Source organism: Ochotona curzoniae, unplaced genomic scaffold (assembly GCF_017591425.1).
Source record: "Ochotona curzoniae isolate NIBS_2020 unplaced genomic scaffold, NIBS_Ocur_1.0 contig_3622, whole genome shotgun sequence".
NCBI classification, from domain to species: Eukaryota; Metazoa; Chordata; class Mammalia; order Lagomorpha; family Ochotonidae; genus Ochotona; species Ochotona curzoniae.
In genome coordinates this window covers 2,453,788-2,477,345 of record NW_024465926.1, presented here as the reverse complement: position 1 = coordinate 2,477,345, position 23,558 = coordinate 2,453,788, and the positions used below count along the sequence as shown (strand labels likewise).

General features: G+C 53.3%; 2 protein-coding genes across 3 annotated transcripts in view; both read right to left on the bottom strand.

The window, feature by feature from the left end:
- The window catches only part of MBTPS1 (membrane bound transcription factor peptidase, site 1), a 51,926-nt gene extending 44,627 nt beyond the window's left edge, over nucleotides 1–7,299 (bottom strand). For both annotated transcript variants that reach the window (XM_040982301.1, XM_040982300.1), the window contains exon 1: nucleotides 7,216–7,299. The gene's annotated coding sequence lies outside the window, so the exon portion shown is untranslated. The remainder of the gene's footprint in view (nucleotides 1–7,215) is intronic.
- Nucleotides 7,300–9,503: 2,204 nt separating this feature from the next.
- Nucleotides 9,504–23,425, bottom strand: HSDL1 (hydroxysteroid dehydrogenase like 1). Its single transcript, XM_040982299.1, has 5 exons — nucleotides 23,384–23,425; nucleotides 14,795–15,020; nucleotides 13,462–13,907; nucleotides 13,009–13,236; nucleotides 9,504–11,689 (listed from the first exon to the last, which is right to left on the bottom strand). The coding sequence occupies exons 2-5, from the start codon at nucleotides 15,012–15,014 to the stop codon at nucleotides 11,591–11,593; spliced, it is 993 nt and encodes a 330-aa protein (XP_040838233.1). The 5' UTR covers nucleotides 15,015–15,020; nucleotides 23,384–23,425; the 3' UTR covers nucleotides 9,504–11,590.
- Nucleotides 23,426–23,558: the final 133 nt, after the last annotated feature.

Below are 23,558 nucleotides of genomic sequence, written 5' to 3'. Positions count from 1 at the left end.
GCCCCTTGCAGTGTGTCACACAGCGTCCCCCCGGCAGTGACTGACTGATCTTTCCTGGTTCTCAAGGGATAATGCAATCCCGGAAAGACATCCCAAGACAGGCTCAGCAACTGATGGAAGCAGGTACGCAGGATGGCAGAGCTTAAACAGAGGGCACCTACACAGATGGAAGCAGGTACGCAGGATGGCAGAGCTTAAACAGAGGGCACCTACACAGATGGGTACACAGACAACCAGCAAACAGCTTTGAAGAGTCTTTTTCTTTCCTTCTCTTTCTGATTAATTCTGCTGAGCACAGCAGGGAACCATGGTGGCCTTCGAGGAAATGCTGGGTCTGAGCAAGGTGAGGCAGGTGTGAATGAACTCAGAGCCTGAGTGCGTGAGGACGGGACGATGCAGTAAAAACCTTGAAGGCAAAATTGAGAGTCCAGGGTGATGGCTCAGTGGCTAAATGCTCACCTTGCAGGCGCCGTGATCCCATATGGGCACTGGTTCATGTCCCAGATGCTCCACTTCCCATCCAGCTCCCTGCCTGTGACCTGGAAAGCAGTAGAGGACGGCCCAAAGCCCTGGGACCCTGCACCCACATAGGAGACCCACAAGAAGCTCCTGGCTCCTGGCTTCAGACTAGCTCAGCTCCAGCCATTTTTGCTACTTGGGGAGTGAACAAATGGATGGAAGATCTTTCTGTCTCTCCTTCTCTCTATAAATCTGATCTGACTTTCCAAAAAATTTTTAAAAAAAGACAAAATTGATTTGATCCAATAATAAGTACTTTTCAGATAACAGGAGGCAGCTTCCTCTTACGGAGCATATACACGAAAAGGGAAAGCTGACTAGTATCAGCCTCAGTGTGAAGTGCAGGAGTGACCTCCAGGCTGTCAACAGCCAGATGTACAGAGATACACCCAAGTCAGTGTACAAACACACATCTATTCTCTCTCTCTCTTCCTATCTGCCCAAAGGATACAGCCACAGTGACACCCCAACAGCAAGGGGTCTGCTGAGGGGCCCTTCCTCGGGAGACAGGCTCCCTGGACAAAGAGCTAATTCCAGGCCGGGCAGGGCATGGACAAGACGGGTAGGGAACACCTGTCCATGCCCTGTGGTGACGAAGTGGCACACAACAGGAACACGTCACGGCAGCACAGAAGGTGGAGAGGCTCTCACTGGCAAACCAGGGCAATCAAGATTGTGCCAGCAAAGGAAGCGCCCTAACCCACTCAGTCAGAGAGGAAATGGGAGCCCCAAAGACACAGCTAAGCAAGCTTCAAAGAAAGGAGTGGGGTTCCTGGTACCACAGGCTGAGCCACTGCTTGGGATGCCAGCACCCCACAGTAAGGGCGGGGAGCTGGGGCCCACCTCTGCTCCAACCCAACCCCCTGCTGAGCCACCCCACGGGACACAGCAGCTGGCAGCCGGGTGCTTGCGTTTCTCACACCCACACTAGAGATGGAGGCAGAGTGCCCGGCTCCAGCCTGCCCAGCCTCAACTGTTGTGGCACTTGGAGTGTGAACTAGTGTACAGATCGATCTCTCTCTGCCTTTCCTCGGTCATTCTACTTTTCAGATAGAGTTTTAAAAAAGAAAATAACTGCCAAAGAAGAATGAGATATTTATATAGCCTTATAATGCCTCTAGATAAAATTTGCATTTAGATGAGAAAACAGCAACTTGACAGGAAGAACCTTTGCCAGATCACCAAGCTGGCAGCTGCAGGACAGGGGCTGGCCCAGCTGGGGACAGGAGCGGGCCCAGCTGGCCGAGCGGACGCCCTGCCAAACGTGCACAGCTTGAATCAAGTTGTAAGGTGATCTAAATCAAGGTGGGCAGCCTGCACAATAACTTCACACTCAGCAGCTCTTACAGGTATCAAAGAGGTGGGCACCCTGGTGAGTGGAGGCACCCCCCAGGGGACCCCTTCCAAGCCTCATCACCCCCAAAAGCTCAAGTCTGTGGTTGGTATTTGCACATGACCTAGGCACACCCTCCTGCATGCCACACATCAGGCATGGGGAAGCTTCTTCCTGGATATGCATAGCATCACTCACGGGCCATAATAAGTTATCAACTTAAAACTAGCTTGCTATGGGTGGACTGGATTTCATCCATCTGTGGCTGCCTTGGCAGACCAGACCAAATGACTGCAGGCTTCCTATGGCACCCCGGCTGTCAATCATGGCCACCTTATAATATCTAACATAATCAAAATGTTATGTAAATACTTACCATGCTATACTGCTTGGGGAATATTGGCAAGACAAGAAAGTCTGCACGCGTCTTTTAAAATGTCTGATCTCCAAGGGGACAAAACACAGACCCAACGGCTCACCCACATCTCACAGAATTTTGTTTTTAACTTTAAAAAGCAAACTTGAGGGAGGGAAAATGGAAGAAAAAAAAGATCTTCCATTTACTAGTTCACTTCCCAATGGCTGCCTGCACCAGGTCACAGTCAAGAGCCTGGAGTTCAACTCCAGTCCCCAAGCTGGGTACCAGGGAACTGCCTGCAGGTGTGTCAGCGGAAAGCTGGACAGAAAGTGGGCCAGCCAGGACTAAAACCAGCACCCATGTGGGTCCCCACCGGCAGAGGTAGCAGCTTAACCCATCCAGCCACAGTATCGGCCCCTGAAATATTTCTTGAAAAGGTTCATTGTAAATTTCTACTAGACGTTACCTGTTTTCTATGATTTATATAATAAAAACTACCAACATTTTGGCAGAAAAAAAATTGAAAACCCAATACAGAATGCAAATCATGTTGAAGAATTCAGCAAATCTAGTAAAACAAGTATTCCCACAAGTCACGGGTAAGTGCTTCTTAAAGCTCCTAGAATCATGTAAGTTGGCAATCTGCCGATCTGTACTGGAACTGCTGAGAATGGACACGGGACTGATGTGGAGGTAGCTCCCTCACACGCCTGGGAAAGCAGTGGAGGATGACCACGTCCTCAGGCCCCTGCGCCACGTGGGAGACCACCACTGGCCAGGACAACCACTTGGGGAATGAACCAGCAGACAGAAGATCTCTTACTCCTGTCACGCCACCTTTCAAGAATTCATCATTTTCAGATGGAGACTCTACAGCGGACCACAGCAGCCACTGGACTCTGGAGAGATCTCTTTGCAATTGGAGCGGTGGGACTGACAGCAATTCAGGACTGCTGAACTATCAAAACCTCTTGAGAAATTCGTGGCATTACAAATTTCTATTTTTCTTCCTGTTGTTGATTTTGTATTGTGGCTTTTCACTTAAGGGGATGTGTAGTAACTGTGTAATGGAGACTATCATATCCAGATGTGAGGATACAATGCAGTGTGCACCTCTACTTCCAGACCAACGATGCCCGCAATGATGGACATATGACTGCATGAGCTATACTACAGTAACGATATAGGGGAACTCGGTGGGGGGCGAGGGGACTAGGAGTGGAGCCAAGGGAAATCCCAAGGCCTATGGAACTGTACCATAAAATAATTTTAAAAATAATAAACAAAATAATTAATCCTTTTTCAAAAGGTTGAACTTTTTAAATGAACATTAAAAAAATGGGCCTAATAAATTCAGGAACTCCTTCGGTGTTAGTTTTGGGCAGACATGTTTCTAAAGTCATTTGCAAGTACCAACTCATTGAATCCTCACAATAATCTGTCTGCTCTCATTTTCAGACGAGAAAATGCAGCAGCCCGAGATGCTAAGCCCATGCCTGCGGGCCGGGTCAGTCAGAGGCAGCTGCCTGGCCCGGGGTCAGGTGCCTCAGGCCATGGAATCCTGCCCTCTGAGGCCTCCCTCGGAACCTCAGGGTGATGGACACCCCAGGAGTGTCCTGCAGGCTCATAACAGAGAAACTGGACAACTAAGGTACAAACAGCAGACTGACCCAGGAACCATAACACATCCCACAAGGGAATGCCACAGGGCCAAGGCAAAGGAGGCTCCTCCAGAGGCCAGAGACATCCATCCCAATCCTCACGCCCAGAACCAACACTGGGCACCTGACAAGGTCACAGTGCTCTGGGCTGTGGCTAACTGTGGACCTGAGCCTCCGCTGCCACCCAGAGGGTCAGGGCCAGAGGGTGGCCAGAGAGTGGCCAGACGTGGGCAGGAAAGCAGGAGGCCAAGTCTGGGCATGCAGGTGGCCTCTGGCAGCTGAGAACGGATGGAAGCGGGGCCTCCGCAGGGCCTCCCAGGAGCAAGCCCTGCCCGCACCGCCATGGGGCCCAGCGAAACCCAGCCTGGACTTCTGACCCCAGAACAGTAAAGCAAGTACTACGTGTTGGTTTCTGCCTCTCTCTGTGGCGACCTCTTACAGCAACAACCCAAATGTGGGAAAATAATGACAAGAAGCTGAGTGGAACAGTTTACACACAGGACTCAGGTCCGGATTTTTTAAAATATGTACAGGAAAAGTCACACTGAAAGACATCAAATAGTAATGAACTGTGGCTCCACCTTTCATCAGTGTGCGTACATAACATTTTCTGCTTCAGCCTAATTTGTTTATATTTTTACAAACAGAAATGTTATTTTACAGTTGGACAAAACATATACAAGCATTTTAATAAATCTTCTAAAAATACACTGAAAGATTAAAAAGTCACTTTTCTGACATATTGGCTTTAATTTCATTCCAACACATGATGGAGTTTCAAGGGCCCGGCCTCTGCAGAGCAGAGCGGAGACCCGGCTGTGCATTCCGAGGGGCCCATGGTGTGCTCGGGGCATTCACAGAGCCCTGGTGACCTTCTCACACAAAGGCACACCCTGAAAAACGGACGGATTCTCTGCAAACGCGATTACAGCCTGAACACACGTGCAATCAGTTTCAATGACAAGCGGTGACGGGCGTGGATAAGAGGGAGACGAGCAGAGGAAGGCTCTCCTGCGGCACCCGGAAGCGGGTCCGCCGACGGCCCACACTGCCCACACCCCTGACGGACCATGGAGATTATACTTACAGGTATACAACATATTTGAAATAATTTTTTGAAAGTAATTAAAGAACCTAAGATGAAAGGAAATGACTTGTATCACCCAATAATCATCTAATTATGTAGCTCTGCCTTGCTTTTTAATAAACCAAGTTCCCAAAATAACTCCGAATACTGAATTGCATTTAGAGCGCGATTCAAAGCTGACTGGAAACTACCACCTCCAAACTAACTGCAGACTTGGCTGGGTCATCATTGTTTAATAGGCTAACAATTAAGCAATGCCAGGACACATCATCTTAAAATAAAGGTGTATTCTTAAACCTAACCGAACCGCTTCTTCTGGCACATTCTGCCCATCAGGCGTCCAGCCCAATGTGTCAACAGTGAGAACCTTGGCCTACGCGTCTGTCACCGCCCGCGGCTTCACCTTTTGCTCTCGGCCATTCCGGCCTCTCACCGTGGCGCTGGCGGGCCGGGCGTGGGGCCCTTGCAACTTCCCACTGTCGTCACTCACTGAAGTCCATCTGCTTCAGCAGAAGGACACGGGCCAGGTGAAGAACGAGTCAGCTGCTGGTTCTCCACACGCGTGAAAACCGACAGGGCAGGGAGGAGCCGCAGCCCACCTCCAGGACCACCTTACTCGGCCACAGGCCAAACACTACAAGCAGCCGCAGGGTCTTCAGTCCTCGCCCACATATCAGATTCCACACCAGCCCTCCGCAGTCACGTCAGCAGGGGCTGAAGCTGTCTGATCTTCCAATGAGTGCAATCAGCGTCTGGCACCAGGGCAAAGCCAATATGCTAAACACACCAACCGGAGTGGCGCCAGTTCAAGTCCCGCTGCTCGTCCCATCCAGCCGCCTGCTGACACACCTGGGCGAGCAGCAGGGGATGGCCCAAGCGCTCGGGCCCTTGCACCCACGCGGAGACTCAGATGAAGCTTCTGACTTCCACCTGGCCCCGTCTTGGCTACTGCAGCCATTTGGGGAAGGAACCAGTGGCTGCACCCTCTCGCGCGCTCACTCTCTCTGCCTTTTCCTCTCCAACATCACTTTCAAATACAAATTTAAAAATTGCTTTTAAATAAAAACGCGCAGCAAGGAAAGCACCACCTGGCTCCCAGCACCTCCAGGACCCCTGCTCCCTCTTGAGTGCACACCAGGACCTCACTCAGATTGAAAGGGGCACCTGGGGGCAACGGAGGTGGGGGGGGCAGGGGCCAGTGCCCACTCCCAACAAACAGCCCTTCTTGCACCGACTTCACACCACATAGCACCTGACGCTCTCAGCAAAGCGTCCTAAAGCGCGGTATATCCAGACCACGCACACTGCCTACAGGAGGAGACTCACGCCACGATGCAGGTGAGCGCTGGAAAAACAGAGCCTGAAGGACCAGTTACCGCAGGACTGGTAAATACTCAGGAAAGACAGTGCGCACACCAGTCCATACGTGTCTGCGACCGGGGTTGCCTTCCCGGGGCCACGGAAACGTTCAGTGACTTGGTGGTCATGACTGCCCAACACGTGAGAAACTGGTAGACACTTCACTTACAACACACACCTCGCGAGTGTGTAAATTCACCTCCACCAACTATATATATATATATATTTTTAAGCGGGGAAGGTGTGGGAGTCTGAAAAGAAAAAACTAGGGATGGGGGAGATGCTGTTCCTGTTTAAGCCCCTGCCTTGGCTGCACACTCCAAGCAAGACCCAGCCCCAAGCCCCTCGGCGTTCCTAACAAACTGGGGTTGTTAGGGGTCTCCCCGAAATACAGGGAAGCGCCACGTTCCCCCAGATTCCAGCCCTGGGCTCCCGCCTGGCACACCGCACGGGGCACCCACGGGCGACAGCTGCACTGCTGGCCTGGTGGCGGTGGCAGCGGGCATGTGGGGGAGGCACGCGGCGGCTGGGGCCTCCCTGTCACTCTCTCAAGTAATAAATAACAATAATAATAACGGGGATGGAACTCGGCGCTGCGGGCGAGCTCCGCCGGGTCGACAGCGCTCTGGCTCGGGCAGCCACCCCCGGGGGTCCCACCTGCGCGGCCTGCCACAGCACCATGACGGTTATTATTATTTTAAGCAGACCAGCTGTGCGGGCAGCGCAGGCTGCGGTCCTCCCCGGCTGCCGCAGACCCGTGCGGGAGGCCGCGGCCCGCGCGGCTCCCCACCCCGCACGGCGACTCGCAGGGGTCGCGGGGCGCCGGCCTTGTCCGCCGCGGGCCCCGTGCGGAGGGACCTGGGGAGCGGCCCGGCCGAGCGCGCGGACCCCAACCTACCTGGGGCCGCCTCAAGCCCGGGGACACGGCGCCGCCGCGGCCAGCACGCCTCGGCGCTCCATTCGGGGCTGTTTACCTCCAACTCTCGCGACACCGCGCACCCCGAGCCCCGCCGGCCCGGCGTGCCCTGCGCGCCCTGCGTGCCCCGCGCGCCCGGGGCTTGCGTGCGCGCTCCGGACGCCGCGAGGGCCGCGAGCCGGGGCCGGGAGGACGGCCCGAGGTCTCGCGACATTTGCGGCCTTGGGCGGGGAACGCGCGGGGCGGGCCGAGGGCGCGGCGGGCCTTGGGCCGTGGAGGTCCAAGGGGGCGGCGGGGCGAGGGCCGTGATGGGCACAGGGGCGGCGGGCTTGGTGGGCCGAGGGCTCTGGGCCCCCATCCGGGGCTCTAGTCGGAGCCCATCTGCGTGTCGGGGGCCCGGAGCGCGCAGTGTGGACCCTTTCCGAAGAAACGGATCCGAGCTGAGAAGCCGCTGTATCTCAGCTTTGTCAGCCCAGTTAGGGATACTAATACCTTAGTTACTTGTGTAATTCCTTAAATGAAGTCCCTCCCAAAACTTGGATCTCCGTGAATTTGAGCTTTGTAATTTTCAAATCTTCAAAGGACTATTTAGTTCTTCTGCTTGTAACTTAAGGGTTACGTTAATCACGCTAAACACAGCAGATGACCTGCGAATTGCCTTATCACCCTGAGTTCTCAACTCCTTCTGCACCCCTGGTTCTGCACCTGCAAGGCAGTAACGGCTCCTGTAGGTCGCCTTTTTCCAGGCGCATCCCAAGCTCAGCCTGTGTCCACCATTAGCGGCAGTGTGACCTGCACCTCCTCCAAGAATGGCTGCTGCAACAGCTGGGCCAGCTCCCAGACTCCCCCACCTTGCTGAGCTAGTGGCAGAGCTGAGTCCAGCCTTTGCCGCTGCTGGGCCTCCTCCTGCCAGCGCCTGAGACTGGCCCTGCTCCCAAGTGCTGCATTGGTGCTTTTTGCATGTATCCTTAGCCCTGGGGCAGGCAGAGGACATCTTCATCCGGCAGGGGAAGGGTGCATTCCGTTTACATATGCTTTCCTCTCAACCCCACCATAGGAACTGCATGAAATACTTCTCTTGCATTCAGGACTATCTTTTGCTTGACTTTCTAAACATTAAACAAGTGCAAATTTTTAAGAAATGAGAAGAAAGCCTAACTTCAAGCCCCAGCAGGTGCTCCTGGATGGACTATGCAGTTACTACCTGTGCGTGGGAACTTTCCTGGTGATGCTTGGGTCGCCCTAACCCACCTGGCAGGTGCTAGGAGCCCTCCCGGTGCCTCCAGCTGGGCAGCTCGTCCCTGGGGCCTCTGTGTCCTCGGCCTCAAGCAGCCGCAGGCTGAAAACACTCGGCAGAAACCCCATTTGTACCGAACAGGAAGTACAGTCTTTCTTTCCCCTTGTCATTATTCTCTAAGCAATAGAAAATAATAGTGATTTATAGAATATTTACATTGTGTAAGGTATTACAAGTAATATGGAAAGGATGTCAAAGTTGTAGAGGTGCTGGCTAGCATAGTAGCATATCAGACTAATCCTCTCACTGCAAACACTGGCATTGTTTGTGTCCCAGCTGCTCCATTTCCCATCTAGCTCCCTGCTTGTGTCCTGAGAAAGCAGCAGAGGATGGCTCAAGTCCTTGGGACCCTGCACCCAGGTGGGAGGCCCAAAGGAAGCTCCTGGGTGTGGACTGGCTCATCTCCAGATGCTGCAGCTGAGGAGTAAACCAGTGAATGGAAGAGCTCTCTGCTCTCTTTGTAAAATCTGCCTTTCAAATAAAAATGAAAATCTTTAAAAAAAAAAAAAGTCTTCAGGTGGATGTGCTTAAGTTATAAGCAAATCCCCCTACATTTTATAGGAAAGCCGTCAGGCCCCAAGGTGGGTGTGTCCTAGAGCCAATCTGCAGCAGACACACTCATGCCCTGGGTGAGGGTTCTGCTGAACATGCTTAGCCTGGGAACAGGAAAGATAAAACCTCCGTGCACAGTTTCTATCAAGCGTGCTTTCACACCACTGCAAAGCCGCACAGTCCCTAACTGAAACACTCGGAGGCAGGGACTGTGTGCAGCTGGGCTCAGAGGACACACCAACTAACCCTCTGGTTCCCAACCATGATCTTACGTCCTCACAGGAAGACAAAGAGATTCCTGGAAGCATTGCTAGTCTCTCCTCACACTCTTTCTAGAATCCCCTACAACCCAGCTTTCTGCTCCCCTCTCCACTCAATTAAATGGCTCACAGCAATATCAACAGTCTTCACACAGCAAATGCAGTGACCCAAGAAGTGCTCATTTTACTGAATCTACGGGGAATGACACCAGGAAATCAACTTAGTTGCTTCCACAGGTTCACAAGCACACTGTGACATACAATATTGTGATGGAAACATCAGCTTTAATGATATGGATCCCATGTGCTCACAGGTTAAATTTTTGTGAGCATTTCTACAGGGGGAAAAATGTAACTTACATTTGGACCAAAGTCTCTTCCAGAGGAGACAGAAGCAACCGTTTTTAGTATTAAACTTTGAATTCAAAGATTAAGTTTCAGAGGGTCTTATTTCCTACATTTTATTAAGCAACTCCATCCACAGTGGTCCAATGAACTCCCAAAGGAGCTGGGAGCAGAGGTATTTAATGAAAACTGAGAGCCCTATGGAAACTCTTGGTCCGATCCTGCACTAAGGCGCTGACAGCTTTCCGCCAGCGCCACGACACTCAGCACACTCGCCCAGGCCCAGGAGAGGGCGACCCGTGGCTGACGAGTGGGTCGGCTGGGTGTCATCACACAGCAGCGAGCCCTTACCTAAGTGTCAGACACAACTGTACACGTGATAATCTGACAATGCTTTCACATAAGTTGCTATTTATTACACATCAACTAAAGCTCAGATCAACATGACATGAAATTAAGAGGATTCCAAACTAATTCCACAAAACCTTTGGTTTGATGTAATATCCCCAGTGTGTAGTTTTGCACATCTTAGATTTTGAAGTCAGGATCTCAGAGTAGAACTGTGGAATTTAACCAATCTCAGCTGGAATAGCACGGGGCAATGTCACAGGCAGGACCGTGTGCTCAACAACCAAGTGTGCCTCTCAGAGCGGGTCTGTTGCAGCGGGCCATCACCGCACGGGAGACAGTTCCACACAAGTCCGACTCTGAGCCCATGCAGTAGTGCTTCACCCACGTCACACTCCTAGGCTCTGGATTCTAATGACACACAGTCCGATCGATGCAGTGACTTACAGATTTTAAAGCACGAGGCATGTGGTCCTCCAGAACAGCTGCATTTGTAGGAGCAAAATTAAAGACATTTCACAGTAGGCTTCAGTGCCAACCCAAGCCAGTAAACACACGCCACGGCACAGAATCTCACTGCAGGAACCAAGAATGAGCTGCTAACTTAGTTCAACAGCTACACATCACACACATAATTTGTCCATAACTACCATTCCTCAAATACCAGATGTTTATATCAGTAATGCTGGTGGAACAGACTAATGTTACATAAAGAGCTCTAAGGATAAATTTCACTTACACAGTGGCTCACAGGCTGAGGAACCACTGCTTCACCATAATTATCTTCCAAATCCAAAGATGGCTGAGGGTCACCCATAGCTACATCTAGAAATGAATTTATTCCATACATTAGAAAACACAAAGACATAGTAGAGGAAGTGGCACACATGGCAGAGCCAAGGCCCAGAGCTGGGCAGCCTCATTTACTAGAACGGTCCAATTCTGGAACGCCGCGTAAGGCTCCGAGTTCAGCTTCCTCCAGGCGCCTCTGTGGAGTGACCACAGCCCGAGGCACTCCGGCAACACATCCACACAGGGTTCTCTGCCGAAGCCTCTGTGCAAGAGCTGAGCTTTCACATACAGGACAACAGCTGGGGCTACACAACAGCACACATACAGACGTCTACTGCTAATAACACCAGCAATTTCAGTCACAAAACACTTCTCAATTGTTTTTCCTGATGAATATTTGAGACCCAATACTGTAAGTCATCTGGAAAGGGAAGGTAGGTTGTTTCCCTTAACAGCCAGCACAAAGAATTTTAAGAGCTGACACATCATGTAACATTCCAGTCTCTGACTGCCACAGCTCCTGGAGCAGCCTGGAAGTGCAGGTGTCCTGTGCTGGTGCTGAGACCCCAGAAGCCCAAGGCCGCAGCACCGCAGAGGGGCTGTCACAGCACTCGGCAGCATTATGTCTGCTTTGCAAATGACGACTCTCCTACACTAGACAATCAGCAATCAAAGAAGCACGCAGCGTAAATGAAGTGTCGGTGTTCCCAACGGCGGAAGACTGCAGGCTACCCTGAACGGCTACGCTCTCGGCTGACCCGGTTCAGGCTCTGCACGATAAGGCCTCCTTGCGCAACGAACGGTTGAGAAGGTTTGCTCCCCACACCCACAGCCACTCAGGCATGTACTGTGCAAAAAGAAACTAGAAACAAAGAGAAAGACAGCACAGTTAGAACCTCAAATCATCGACCCAGAAGGAGCAGGTCCACAGACCAGTGGACCACAACCCGTGAAGGGGTGACTGGGGGCTGCGTCCCCAGTGGACCACAACCCGTGAAGGGGTGACTGGGGGCTGCATCCCCAGTGGACCACAACCCTGTGAAGGGTTACTGGGGACTGTGTCCCCACACACGTCTATCCTGGAGGCCCTGGAAAACAGAAACACAATCCCCACTCCTCCACCCCCTTTCTTAAGAGGCTGGATAGACCTGCACAAGTAACAAGATTCCATCCTAATGTGACATGAACAGTATATGCACTGTTCGAGAACCACAAATCCACTTGAGCAATAAAGCAGGTGGGATGCAGAGATGTACACACCAAGTCCTGTGCGAGAACAACAGGGTCTGAGGGCCAGATGGAGCAGTTCAGAGAATCCAATGCTAGGATCTTGGAAATGTCTTGAGTTGAGATGAGGGGCTCAGGGAACCAGGAGGGGATTCTGCTGATGCTGCTCTGTGCCCTGGTTCCAGGGGTCTCTACCAGGGGACATAAGGCAACATCCAGAAACACATCTGGCTGCCTCGCTGGGGGTGGGTGCGCAGGTATCTGTGACGAGCAGAGGCTGAGGCTGTTTCACCCAGTGCAACGCACGGCACGTGCCCACAGCAGGAAGCAGCCACTCCAGAGACGGACTCGGCTGGAGGGGGGAACCCTGCCCTCTCCAACAGATCTCCTGATCCCGCACACAGCACAATGGTTTTGTGCGCTGAGCAATACTGTGGGCACACTCTTGCCAAGCACAGTCTGGCCATGCAGGGCACCTCACTCAGTAACGAAAGCCCCTGACCGGGCTTCTGACTGAGCTCAGGCAATCCGTGCCGGCCCTGAGCAGACAGGGCCTAACAGAGGAGGAGAGAGGAAGCGAGTCCTCCAGGACTGGATAAATAAGCCCAAGGGACTGCCTCCTCAATCCCTTCAGCTAACACCAGTTACTGGAAGGGAAGGCCAAGTCCCTGGCTACCAGAAACTGCAGGAGAGTAGCCACACTTGAGCCTGTGTGTGGGAGCCTCCGCGTAGGCTGCAGAGGGTTAGCAGGCCGGGGGAAGGTGAGTGAAACAAACGTCTCAGTCTTTTCTCCTGCTAGGCTGACTTGTCAAAGTTCTTAATACCTTCACCGAAATTATTACGTAAACTTTGCCATGTTCATCTTTGCACTTCTGGCTTCAGCCACATGTCCTGTGTCATGGACAAGGTTTAGAATGCATGATCTATTTAAGAGAACTGGAGGCACACTGCTACCTGAATAGAATGGGACCAGTATCCTGTGGTCCTTTTGGAAATTCCAAGGGTAGAGACAGCATGATGTGCGTATACTTTTGGCGAAGGCACCAGCCATGGGCACTTGTGCAGAAAGCTGCTGGGTGCAGTCATGTTGGTGGCTACATAGAACGGGATGAGGCTCTGCACGAAGATGCCTTTGGAAGCGTATTCATACTGCAGCGCTCTGCTCAAGTGGTCGAGGTAAGCCTGTTAGAACAGAGTAGAGGAAAAGGCTCTTCATTTAGGAAAACTTGAAATTCAGAAGACAGACAGACACACTTACAACCAACTCGTGCTGTGACCAGGGGCTCCATGACTTTGACCCAACCCACGCTGGGCCAACAGATGCCGTGACCAGGGGCCCCGTGCTCTGCCCCAGCAGTGCTAACAGATGCCCTGCTGGCTGAGTGTCCATTTCGGGGGATGCCTGACCTTCGAAGCAGAGTACGCAGCCAACTGGGGAGTGGGTTTGCAGCAGGAGCCAGACGAGATGGTGACGATGGCGCCTCTCTTCCTCTCCACCATCCCCGGCAGCACCATGCGGACCATCAGGCTCGCGGCGGCGATGTTCACGTTTATGATGTCCCAGAGCTTGTCCTCTGAGACCTGCGTGAAATACTGCGGGTAGGGATAGGACACACCCACGTTGTTTACCAAGATGCCAATGTCTTTGTCTTCCAGGGCTTCACGAATGGGCACATAGATCTCTCGGCCGCTGCTGAAGTCGGCGACTATCACATCCGTCTCTACCTTGTAGGTGTCAGCTATGTCTTTAGCCACAGCCTGCAGCTTTTCCTCACAGCGGCTAATGAGGATGATGTTGAGTCCGCGGCTTGCCAGCTCTTCGGCATAGGCTTTCCCAATGCCATCTGTTGCACCTGCAAGGCCGGCCCGGAAAGGGAGCGCATTGGTCCCACAGCGTCACCTCTACGTGGAACCATAAGTACCTGTTGTCAGGTTTACCAGACACTCCCCTCAGGGCTCCGTCAGGGGCACTCAAGCAGGGAACAACACGCAAGGTCGGGGGGTCATTTTCTAGTTACCAAATTAATTATGAGACACAACAAGAAGGTGTCTTCAAAAGCCTATCTGGATTCAATGAGTGCCAAGAGGTGCTTTTTTGAAGAAGAATAAATTAAAATAAAATTCAAGGGTAGTGCAAAAATTCAATTGGCTAATCTTTCACCTGGAACCACCAGCTACCATATAGGCACCAGTTTTGTCCTGGCTACTCCACTTCCCATCCAGCTCCCTGCTTATGGCCTGGGAAAGCAGCAGAGGATGGCCCAAAGCTCTGGGACCCTGCAGCCACAAGAAAGATGTGGGAAGAGGCTCCTGACTTCTGGCTTTGGATTAGCTCAGCTCTGGCCACTATAGCCATTTGGGGAGTGAACCAGTGGATGGAAGATCATTCTCTCTCTGTTTCTCCTCTCTGCCTGTCCAAGAAAAATAAATAAATCCCTTTTTTAAAAAAAGGTGAGGCATTTCTGAACATGGTGGCAGTTTCTAAGAATAATTTTGGAAAAGGCCAGGAAGGGGGCAGGAAAGCAGCTGGAGTGTTCTGGCATCAGGAGCAGCCGGAGTCAGGACAGACAGCAGGAGGCGGTGCTTCCTCGGCAGAGGGCAGCAAGGCTTGTGGACACCCCCTCGAACAGCACGCTTCAGGAAACACCACCCGACTAAATCCACCAGCTCCTCGGGCAAGGCACCCAACTGAAAACACCATTTCAAGAGGAAAGATCATTCTGATTTTCAGTTACGTTACCGCTGATGACAGCCCATCTTCCGTACTGCTTGCTGAGGTCTGCTCTGCTCCCCAGTCGAGGGATGAAATGCAGCCGGATCAGGCTGTAGAAGTCACAGATGACGGTGATGCTCTTCCTGGCCGTGTACCAGGCCCCAACCAGGGCTAGGGCTTCCATATAGCAGTTACAAGACCTGGCAATTTCCCTGTACAGGAGGTAGAAGCTGTCAACGGCCGCCATGGCAACCTACAAGGAGGGGGAAGACAGAGGTTCTTTGCTTCATACTTTAAAGAAAAATGCGCCACGTGAGTAAAGAAAGACCTCAGAGGACATGGAATGTTAGCCACTTGGCACTCAAGAATAACTTCAAAAGCAAGCAGCTCATATATTCAGCACAATTCACCATCTCATTGCTTAGCATATCAAGTTAACAGTTACTGTCCTCCGAGGAGGACAAGTTTCTCCTGAAATCCAGACATTGCAGAGAGGGAATCGGCACATGCTCTGCGCCCCAGAAACGCCGCCACGTAACAAGGGCACTGCCAGGAGGCACACGGGTCTCCGCTTCATCCACAACCAGCAAATACACAGGATAGCACCCACCTAGAAGCCACAGACACCAGACAGAGTGCGAATGAGCAAGCCTTGGCCTCAAGGAGCTCACAGTTCACTTGAGACCAAAGCCAGCTTTCACAACCTTTAGCAGAGAGAAATCCCAAACCAGAAGAAATGGTGTTCTTACATGCGACAGGCTGAGTTCTCTGTGTCACCACCTTGACTCAGACACCTGCATTTCTGCCTCAGCCCCCGAGGTCTGACAACCTCGGAGAACTCGCCAAGCACCGCCTCTGGCTCTCAGCGTCTCCCTGCGACACAGGCTAACGTGTCACAGGTGAATTAAATCATCGTGTCCGGCTGAGGCAGATGCCCATGTGCCTGCAGTGAGAAAGAGCCCCTCTGAGGCAGACGCGGGGCAGGCCCAGGTGGAGGACACACTCCAGGGCCCTGCACTCCACGCTGGCTCAGACAGGGAGCCGCAGTACTGTTCCCAACGGGAGCTGACAGGGGAGGGCGCACCAGCAGACGGGCCTGGACTCTACGGAGCTGCGCTGCTCAGACACAGGGATAAAGTGCACGCAAGCCAATCAAGAGAAATACAAACCTTCCAGGCAGAGCCCCTCTTCAATCCCTTGAACAAAGGGGGGAGTCCCCAAAACTAAGAAAACACCTAACAATAGCAGCGAACTAAGGAGCGGGTTCCTTCCCACTTACTCCCCTGGAATGTAATCTGAGCTAAAACAAGTTCTATAGAACAAAGTGAAACTAAGCCATAGGAAATGGCACACACACCAGAATTATGCTACTGTGTGAAAAGGCCCATGGAATATGGAAACCACTGTTGAATCAACATTTGAATGTGTTGTCCAGATTATAAGCCAACCATACACACAACAGAAACACAGCAGAAAACGGAAGAAGTCACCGGCGGAGTGCTACTGTATGCCCCATGGTAAGGCACTGTCCAAGCCAGGGGCTCCTGAGCTGCCCGACAGCATGGAGTCAGAATGTCTCCCTCCAGGGAAAAGTGAGGAGGTGGGTTCACACCTGGTCCTGTAACACGGGAACAGCTGGAGCACGTGGGGTCCTGTCCCAGCGCGCTGCTGGAGCACTCCCTGGCTGAGTCCCCACGGCCTCCATCAGCTGGCTCCTGCCCCCCCACGCCCCCTCCTCACCTGTCACCGTGGACAAGTGGGAGTGACCAGCAGATGTGCGCTGTCTCACTGAGGCAGATTTGATTTCCTACGGGTAAAATGCTGTTTCCTGGGGCACACAGCTGGGACAGCAATTAGGGTGCCCCTTGGAGGCTGGCACTTTCTGGCGTCTCCACTTCCAATCCAACTCCCTAATGCACCTGAGAAACCAGGGCAGGAGGGCCCAGGTGCCCGGGCCCCTGACGGCCACACGGGAGACCCCACAGTGTCCAGGCTCCCGGGCCCCTGACAGCCACACGGGAGACCCCACAGTGCCCAGGCTCCCGGGCCCCTGACGGCCACACGGGAGACCCCACAGTGCCCAGGCTCCCGGCTTCTGCCTGGACTTGTCTTGGCTGTTGTGGCCATTTCAACCAGTGGATGGAAAATCTTTGTCTCTTTCACTTGGCACTTGGGGTGCCTGCATGCCACCATGGAGCGTCAGGCTCTAGGTCCTGGCTGAACCTGGATGCCAGCTTCCGTTGATGCGTACCAGGGGAGGCAATGGTAAGCACTCAGGGGCTGGGTCCCCACCAACCATGTTCCTGACTGCCAAGCGTGGCCTGGTCCAACCCTAGCGGCTCTTGAGCATTTGAGGCATGAAGCAGAGGGCGGAGGGCTCTGTCTGCACATTCCAGATAAATAAAACAGGCATGAGCACCACGGCTCAACAGGCTAATCCCCCACCCTGTGGCACCAGCATCTCATTTGGACAGTTTTGTGCCCTAGCTGCTCCACTTCCAATCTAGCTCCTTACTTGTGGCCTGGGAAAGCAGCAAAGGACAGCCCAAGTCCTTGGGACTCTGCACCCGCATGGGAGACCCGGAAGAGGCTCCTGGCTCCTGGCTTCAGATCAGCTCAGCTCCAGCCACTGTGGCCACTGGGGAGTAAACCAGTGGACAGAAGATTCTTCTCTCTGTAAATCTGTCTTTCCATAAAAATAAATAAATACAGATTTTAAAAAATAAGTAAAATAAAATATCACATGGCTTTTGTCATAACTAATCAGATCCCACACCACGAGGAAAATAAAAGCAAAGAATAATCGTTCCTACAGTACAACCTTCTCAAACTAAATGTGAGGAGAAATTACAAAACTGTGGCCAGACACCTGGGACAGGAAATCCACATCATTAGAACAGTCAGCAGCCCCCAGGGCCTGGCACAGCACCCAGGGAGAACCGGGGCCTGCCTGCAAGAGCTGGGGGGCCCTGTGGCCCTGTGGCCTGGAGGTGTGCACAGCATTCTCTGCTCCACCAGCTGTCTGCTGGGCTCAAGGGCCAGGTTCTAGGACGGGGCAGGTGGCCAAGCCTTTCCCCACAGCCAAGCAGAAGGAGACAATGTGAGGAGAGGGGTGTGGTGGCTGCCTCAGGTTCTTTCACAATGTGCAGGTACCCAGCTACTTCAGAAAGCTGGTGGAGAATGGAATTTTAAAAATGAGTTTATTTTGGCACAAAAACAGGTTTGAAATCCAAGCACAGCTTTTCCAGAATACATGTTTTTCACATACCACGGAAAAAAATTTTGCTCCAAAATAGTCATACTTTCAATTTTATTTTTTCTGTTAATTTTGCAAGGTGCCTGAATTGTACTGTCCACCAAGCTGTATACAATTCTGTCAATGATACCTCAAAAATATAGAAGGTGAACAAAACAAAATCAGAACTTTCTCCAAGCTAGGGACAAAAGCAACTCCCCTCTGTCTTGGACGCGTTTCTTCCACAGGGCAACAGGCATCAGAACCAAGGGCAAGGCCACCCCTGCCCCGTGCCACTGCTGGCGCCTATCACGCCAGGCAGGCCCGCAGCCGACTCCAGCTAGCAGCATGAAGACAAAACCCAAAAGCCGCTCCCCACACACACCCTCATCAATCGGGAAACATGTTGGCTGAACACAGACGCAATCAAGCCACACAGAAGCAGGACAGCTGGGGTGGCAGGTCGCAGGACTCAGGCACAGTGGCCACAGTGTTTTCCAGCAGCAGGAGGATGCCGGCCGGGGAGAGCAGACACACACAACCGACCAGCTGCAGAACCACAGGCCCACAGTGGCCTGGTGTAACATGACGGAACACACATACTCAGAGCACTCACCAGTCGCTCTTAAGACAACAGGGACAAGCTGAAAATTGAACAATCTCAGCCATGTAAGTCCTGCCAGCCTGGGGCCCACGCAGTGGCACAGCACATCCAACCACCACCGCAATACCAACATCCCATCCGAGGGCAGCTTGACCCCCAGCTGCTCCACTGCACAGCCAGCTCCCCACCCACATGGGAGACCCAACAGAATTCCTGGCTCCTGGCTTCAGCATGGCCTAGCCTTGCTCAGCACAGCCATTTAGGGAGTAAGCAGCAGAGAGAAGATCCGTCTGTCTCTACATCTCTCCCTCTTTGTAATTCTGCCTTCAAATAAATCAATACAGGGCCAGCATGGTAGCACAGCACACTATGCCTCCGTCAGCAGTGCCGGCATCCTCACAGGAGCACTGGTTCTAGTCTTAGCTGCTCCGCCTTCCATCCAGTCCCCTGCGTGTGGCCCGAGATGGCAATGGGTTACAGCCTAAATGCATGGAGGACTGCACCTGTGTGGGAGACCCAGAAGCAGCTCAGATGAGCTCAGCTTCGGCCACTGCGGCCACTTGGGCAGTGAACCAGTAGATGGAGGATCTATGTCTCCACGTCTCCTTCTCTCTGTGGATCTGACTTTCCAGTAAAAATAAATAAAGTAAATAAATAAATAAAGTATGAGACAGTTGTGAAAAAAAAAAAAACAACCTTTGGTCTGACCCAGTAAGGCAACCACAAGGCAGCACTTGAAGTTCAATAAATCTATAACAGGCTAAGTTTTAGTTTTGTAGACCCAAGACTGACTGATTTTATAATATCCAATGACTTTGGCAGAAGGCCCCCCGCACCCAGCCCGGACCCATCAAGCGTATTCTGGAGCCACTAAGTTTGCAGAGACTCCTGGGAGAGCAGGCCAGAGCCGAGGTCCCTCCCAGCCTCAACTGCGGGCTCCGGGAGGCGCTGAGTTCTCCAGGCAGCCCGAGTGGCACACACTGCCCGCGCATCTCCCGCCTGCTCGCCAAGCCAGCCTGCACCACTGCATCGCCCCCGCCATCCACATGGCCTTAGTTTAAAGACTCACCTCATTTCTCGGGCTCTCCAATTAGAACAGGTCTCCAGAGGGTGAGGGACCTAGCTAAACTAATTGCCCTGTGATTCAGAAAAACACAGAAGTTGTGTAAAACCTTCAAAAAACAAAACCTACCCACACTATGCCATCGGACTACTTCCCAAACAAATCCAGTGCCCTGAAGGCCCTGTGGCCTTGTCTGCTGGTCACAGGGCCTCCTCCATCCAGCGGATAACTCAAAGACTGCACAGCAGGCGTCCCCCGCCTTTCTCCTTGCAGCTGGACCCTGCAAGCATGCACTCTGAGACGCAGTACCGCAGAGTGCTCCCTGGGAAGGATCCGCAGCGGGGTGGCCACTGCTGTCCAGTGCCTCCTGCCATAAATGCACACGGCCACCCTGTCGCTGACGGGCTTGTGGGGGTGGGGTTCTGGGCCCACAGATGCCGACAGCACTATGCTGAACAGGTTTGTGCAAGTGCCCTGAACGCCAGGCCACAAGCCCTCAGCCACTTTGCAAGGTGGCAGGGCTAATGTGCACACCCAGCAGAGGCAGGTGCACGTTCTCACTGCCACACCACCAGCGGCAGGAAGGGCCAGCGGCTGGCCTCCTCCAACAGAGCGGTGTCATCGCAGATCACAGGTAAGGCTGAAACGCCTGTGACAGGTGCACGATGTCAAGCTTTCCACTCTGAGAAATGCCACTCCCATCATTGCCCTTTTTTCTGTTAAGATTTCTTTTCTCACAATTTTATGATTTTTTTTTAATAGTTGAGAGCTGCTGCTTTTGACACCAGGCATCCTGTTCCACACTTCCAAATGCCAGGATGAAGCCTCAGCTGCCCCACTTCCCGTGCAGTGCCTGTGACACGTGGATGCCGTTCCTGGCTCCTGCCTCCAGCCTGCTCAGGCCCTCAGCAGCCATTCTGGGAGTGAACCAGATGATGGAAAATCTAACTTTCCCCTTAAAATAAATTTTTAAAAAGTATTTATTTATTTTTATATACAGAGAGAAGAGATACAGAAGAAAATCTTCCATCCATTGATTCACTCCCCAAGCAGCCGCAATGGCCAGAGCTGAGCCAATCCAAAGCCAAGAGCCAGGAGCTCTTCTGGGTCTCCTACATGGGTACAGGGTCCCATGGCTTTGGCCCGTCCTCGACTGCTTTCCCAGGCCACATGCAGGGAGCTGGATGGGAAGCAGGGCTGCTGGGACCAGAACCAGCGCTCATTTAATCTATTAAAATAAAAATTATAAAAAAGAATGTCAGGGGCAGGGAGGGGGCTAGGCCTCTCTCCACTTGCAGAGTCATCCTTTCACACTGGAGAGTCAGTTGGATCGCTGCTGCTCTGCTTCTGCTCCAGCTCCCTGGAAAACACACCTGGAAAAAGGGTGGAGGGTTGCCCCAGCGCCTGGGTCCCAGCGCCCGTGTGGGAGGCTCAGACGGCGCTCCTGGCTCCCTGTGGCCATTGGAGGAGTGAGCCAGCAGAAAGAAGGCCGCTCTCCTGTTCCTTCACTCCCATCCACACACACACACACACACACACACACACGGCAAGCTCCCTTACACACACACACACACACACGGCAAGCTCCCATCCACACACACACACACACACACACACACACACGGCAAGCTCCCATACACACACACACGGCAAGCTCCCTTCCACACACTGACATATGACAAGCTCCCATGCACGGATGCGCTCCCCAGATGCCAGGCAGAATCAGGAGGCAGCAGCTCCATCCAGGCTCCCACGTGGGTGGCAGGGACCCAAGCATGAGGCATCATCGCTGCTCCTCCCAGATCACTGCGAGCACTTGGATAGATACCAAGCCACACGTCCTAACCTCCCCCCCACGGTGAGCACCTGCACCGGAGCATCCTTCCACACATGTGGACACAGCCTCTACCTTTCACAGCTCTTTACAGCACACCTGAGGAAGCAAAGACCTTCATTTCCAAACTTCTCCATACTTCTCCCATCTCGTGTTACACCAGGAACCCCCACCTTAGCCCCACACTACCTTCTCGGAGTGTCACAGCCTTATTTTCCGGGTTTAAGTGAAATATCCCCCCGCAGATCTGTGACGAAGTGAGGCTCAAGTCTCTTACACCCTTAATATTCCTCCACAGAACCTGGCAAGCTACTCTGGGTACATGCTCCATTTAACAAACAGAATCAAATATTGCTTTGTCTCAAAGCTCAAATTTCACTCCTGAGGAGGAACAATTTAAGACCCAAACTTAGTGTCAGCACTTGGGAAAGTCACTTTGCATTCTCTTGCCTTCCACTGTGGGCGTGGCAAAGGCAACAACAGGGGAATAGAAATCTGTATTCTTATCCAAATTCCAGAGTTCCTAATCTTTATGTCTCCTGTATACAGCAGGAATTAAAATAACAGCATCAACCCCATCCTAGGTGTGTATCCAAGACAGCTGGAAACCTTGGCCATAGTGTTCACAGCAGCCTTATTCAGGGAGCCCAAAGCAGGAAAACACCCCCACGAGCACCAGTGAATACAGGACTAAGCAGATGCAGTCCACCCACACCACGGAGTACCACTCGGCAGGGAGAGGAGTGCAGGACACGGGCCACGCCACGGACGGACCTTAAGCACTCACCGCCAGAGGACAAACCAGACACAGGAGGCCGTGAGTCCTGAAGCGGGAACTGCACGGGGTGTCCAGGGTGGGTCAGCCCTTCCAGGGACAGAGCAGAGGGGGCCGGGAGGACCGTTCGCCTAGCAGGGAGGGTGCTGACCAGGTAGCCTGCACCACACAGAGGACTCCTGCTGAGGGCCCGAGTAACAGGGTCCCAAGCAGCCCTCGGCCACTGCACTGACAGCCTCCCACCTTCATCCCAGCCCAGGCCCGGAGAGTGAACCAGTGGCCGCTGGGCAGCTGTCTTCCCAATCACTGAAGGGCAGTGGGGGCAACAGAAAGCTACTGCTAATAGGGCTGGGCTTTCCTTTGGGAGTGGCGTTCTGGGATTACAAAAGCACTAAACACTAGCAAGCCCTACACCTTTCAAATGACTCAAAGGATGAATGCCATGTGAATTCTATTCCAAGAAAAGCAAAAGTGACCCCACTTCCTTGTACCCTTGGCCCTCCCGCAGAATGGGGAGTGAGATGCGTCCTGGGTGGGGTCACGCCTTCTTGCATCAGCGACCCTGGGCACAACCGCTGCCCATGGTCTCACCCGATGCTCTGTTCATTACCCCCACTTGACAGATGGGGCAACTCAGGGCCCAGCCGAGGGGTTGGTCTCTCTCTCTCTGTCTCTGTCTGTCTCTGTCTCTCTCTCTCTTTCTCCACCGCGCGCGATGGGGGAACCAACGGCCGCGGCCCGGGACGCGTGTGCCCTGCCCTCCCCGCCCCATTATTCAGAGACAAAGTCCTGCTCACACTGCCCTGTGCAGATTCCAGAATAAAGCAGCGGCGACTTGCAGCCCACAGAGGGGCAGTGGGTGCAGGCCCGGTGGCCGCCAAGTGAAGGGCCACAGCCGAACGGGATGCAGGGAAGCTGGGCTCGGGCTGGGACGAGGCGGGCTGAGGGAAATGGGGGACCCGGGGCCCGGGGGCGTGGCCGGGGGCGCCGAGCGCGGGGTCGGCCGGCAGCCAGCCGGGACTGAAGAGGACGAGACGGGCCCCGCGCGAAGGGCCGCGAGGGAGGCGCGGGACGACGCGGGGAGACGCGGGCCCGGGCGCGGTACCTGCAGGCGGCGCAGTGTCCAGGCCGGGTCCCGCCGCAGCTGCCGACGGTCCGCGCCCCACGTGACGCGCGCACGCGCCGGGGGCGGCGCCCGCTCAGGCCCCGCCCTCGGCGTCCTCGAGAGCGCGTGCGCCACGGTTGCCACGGCGACGGGGAGGCGTTGGGCCGCCAACGAC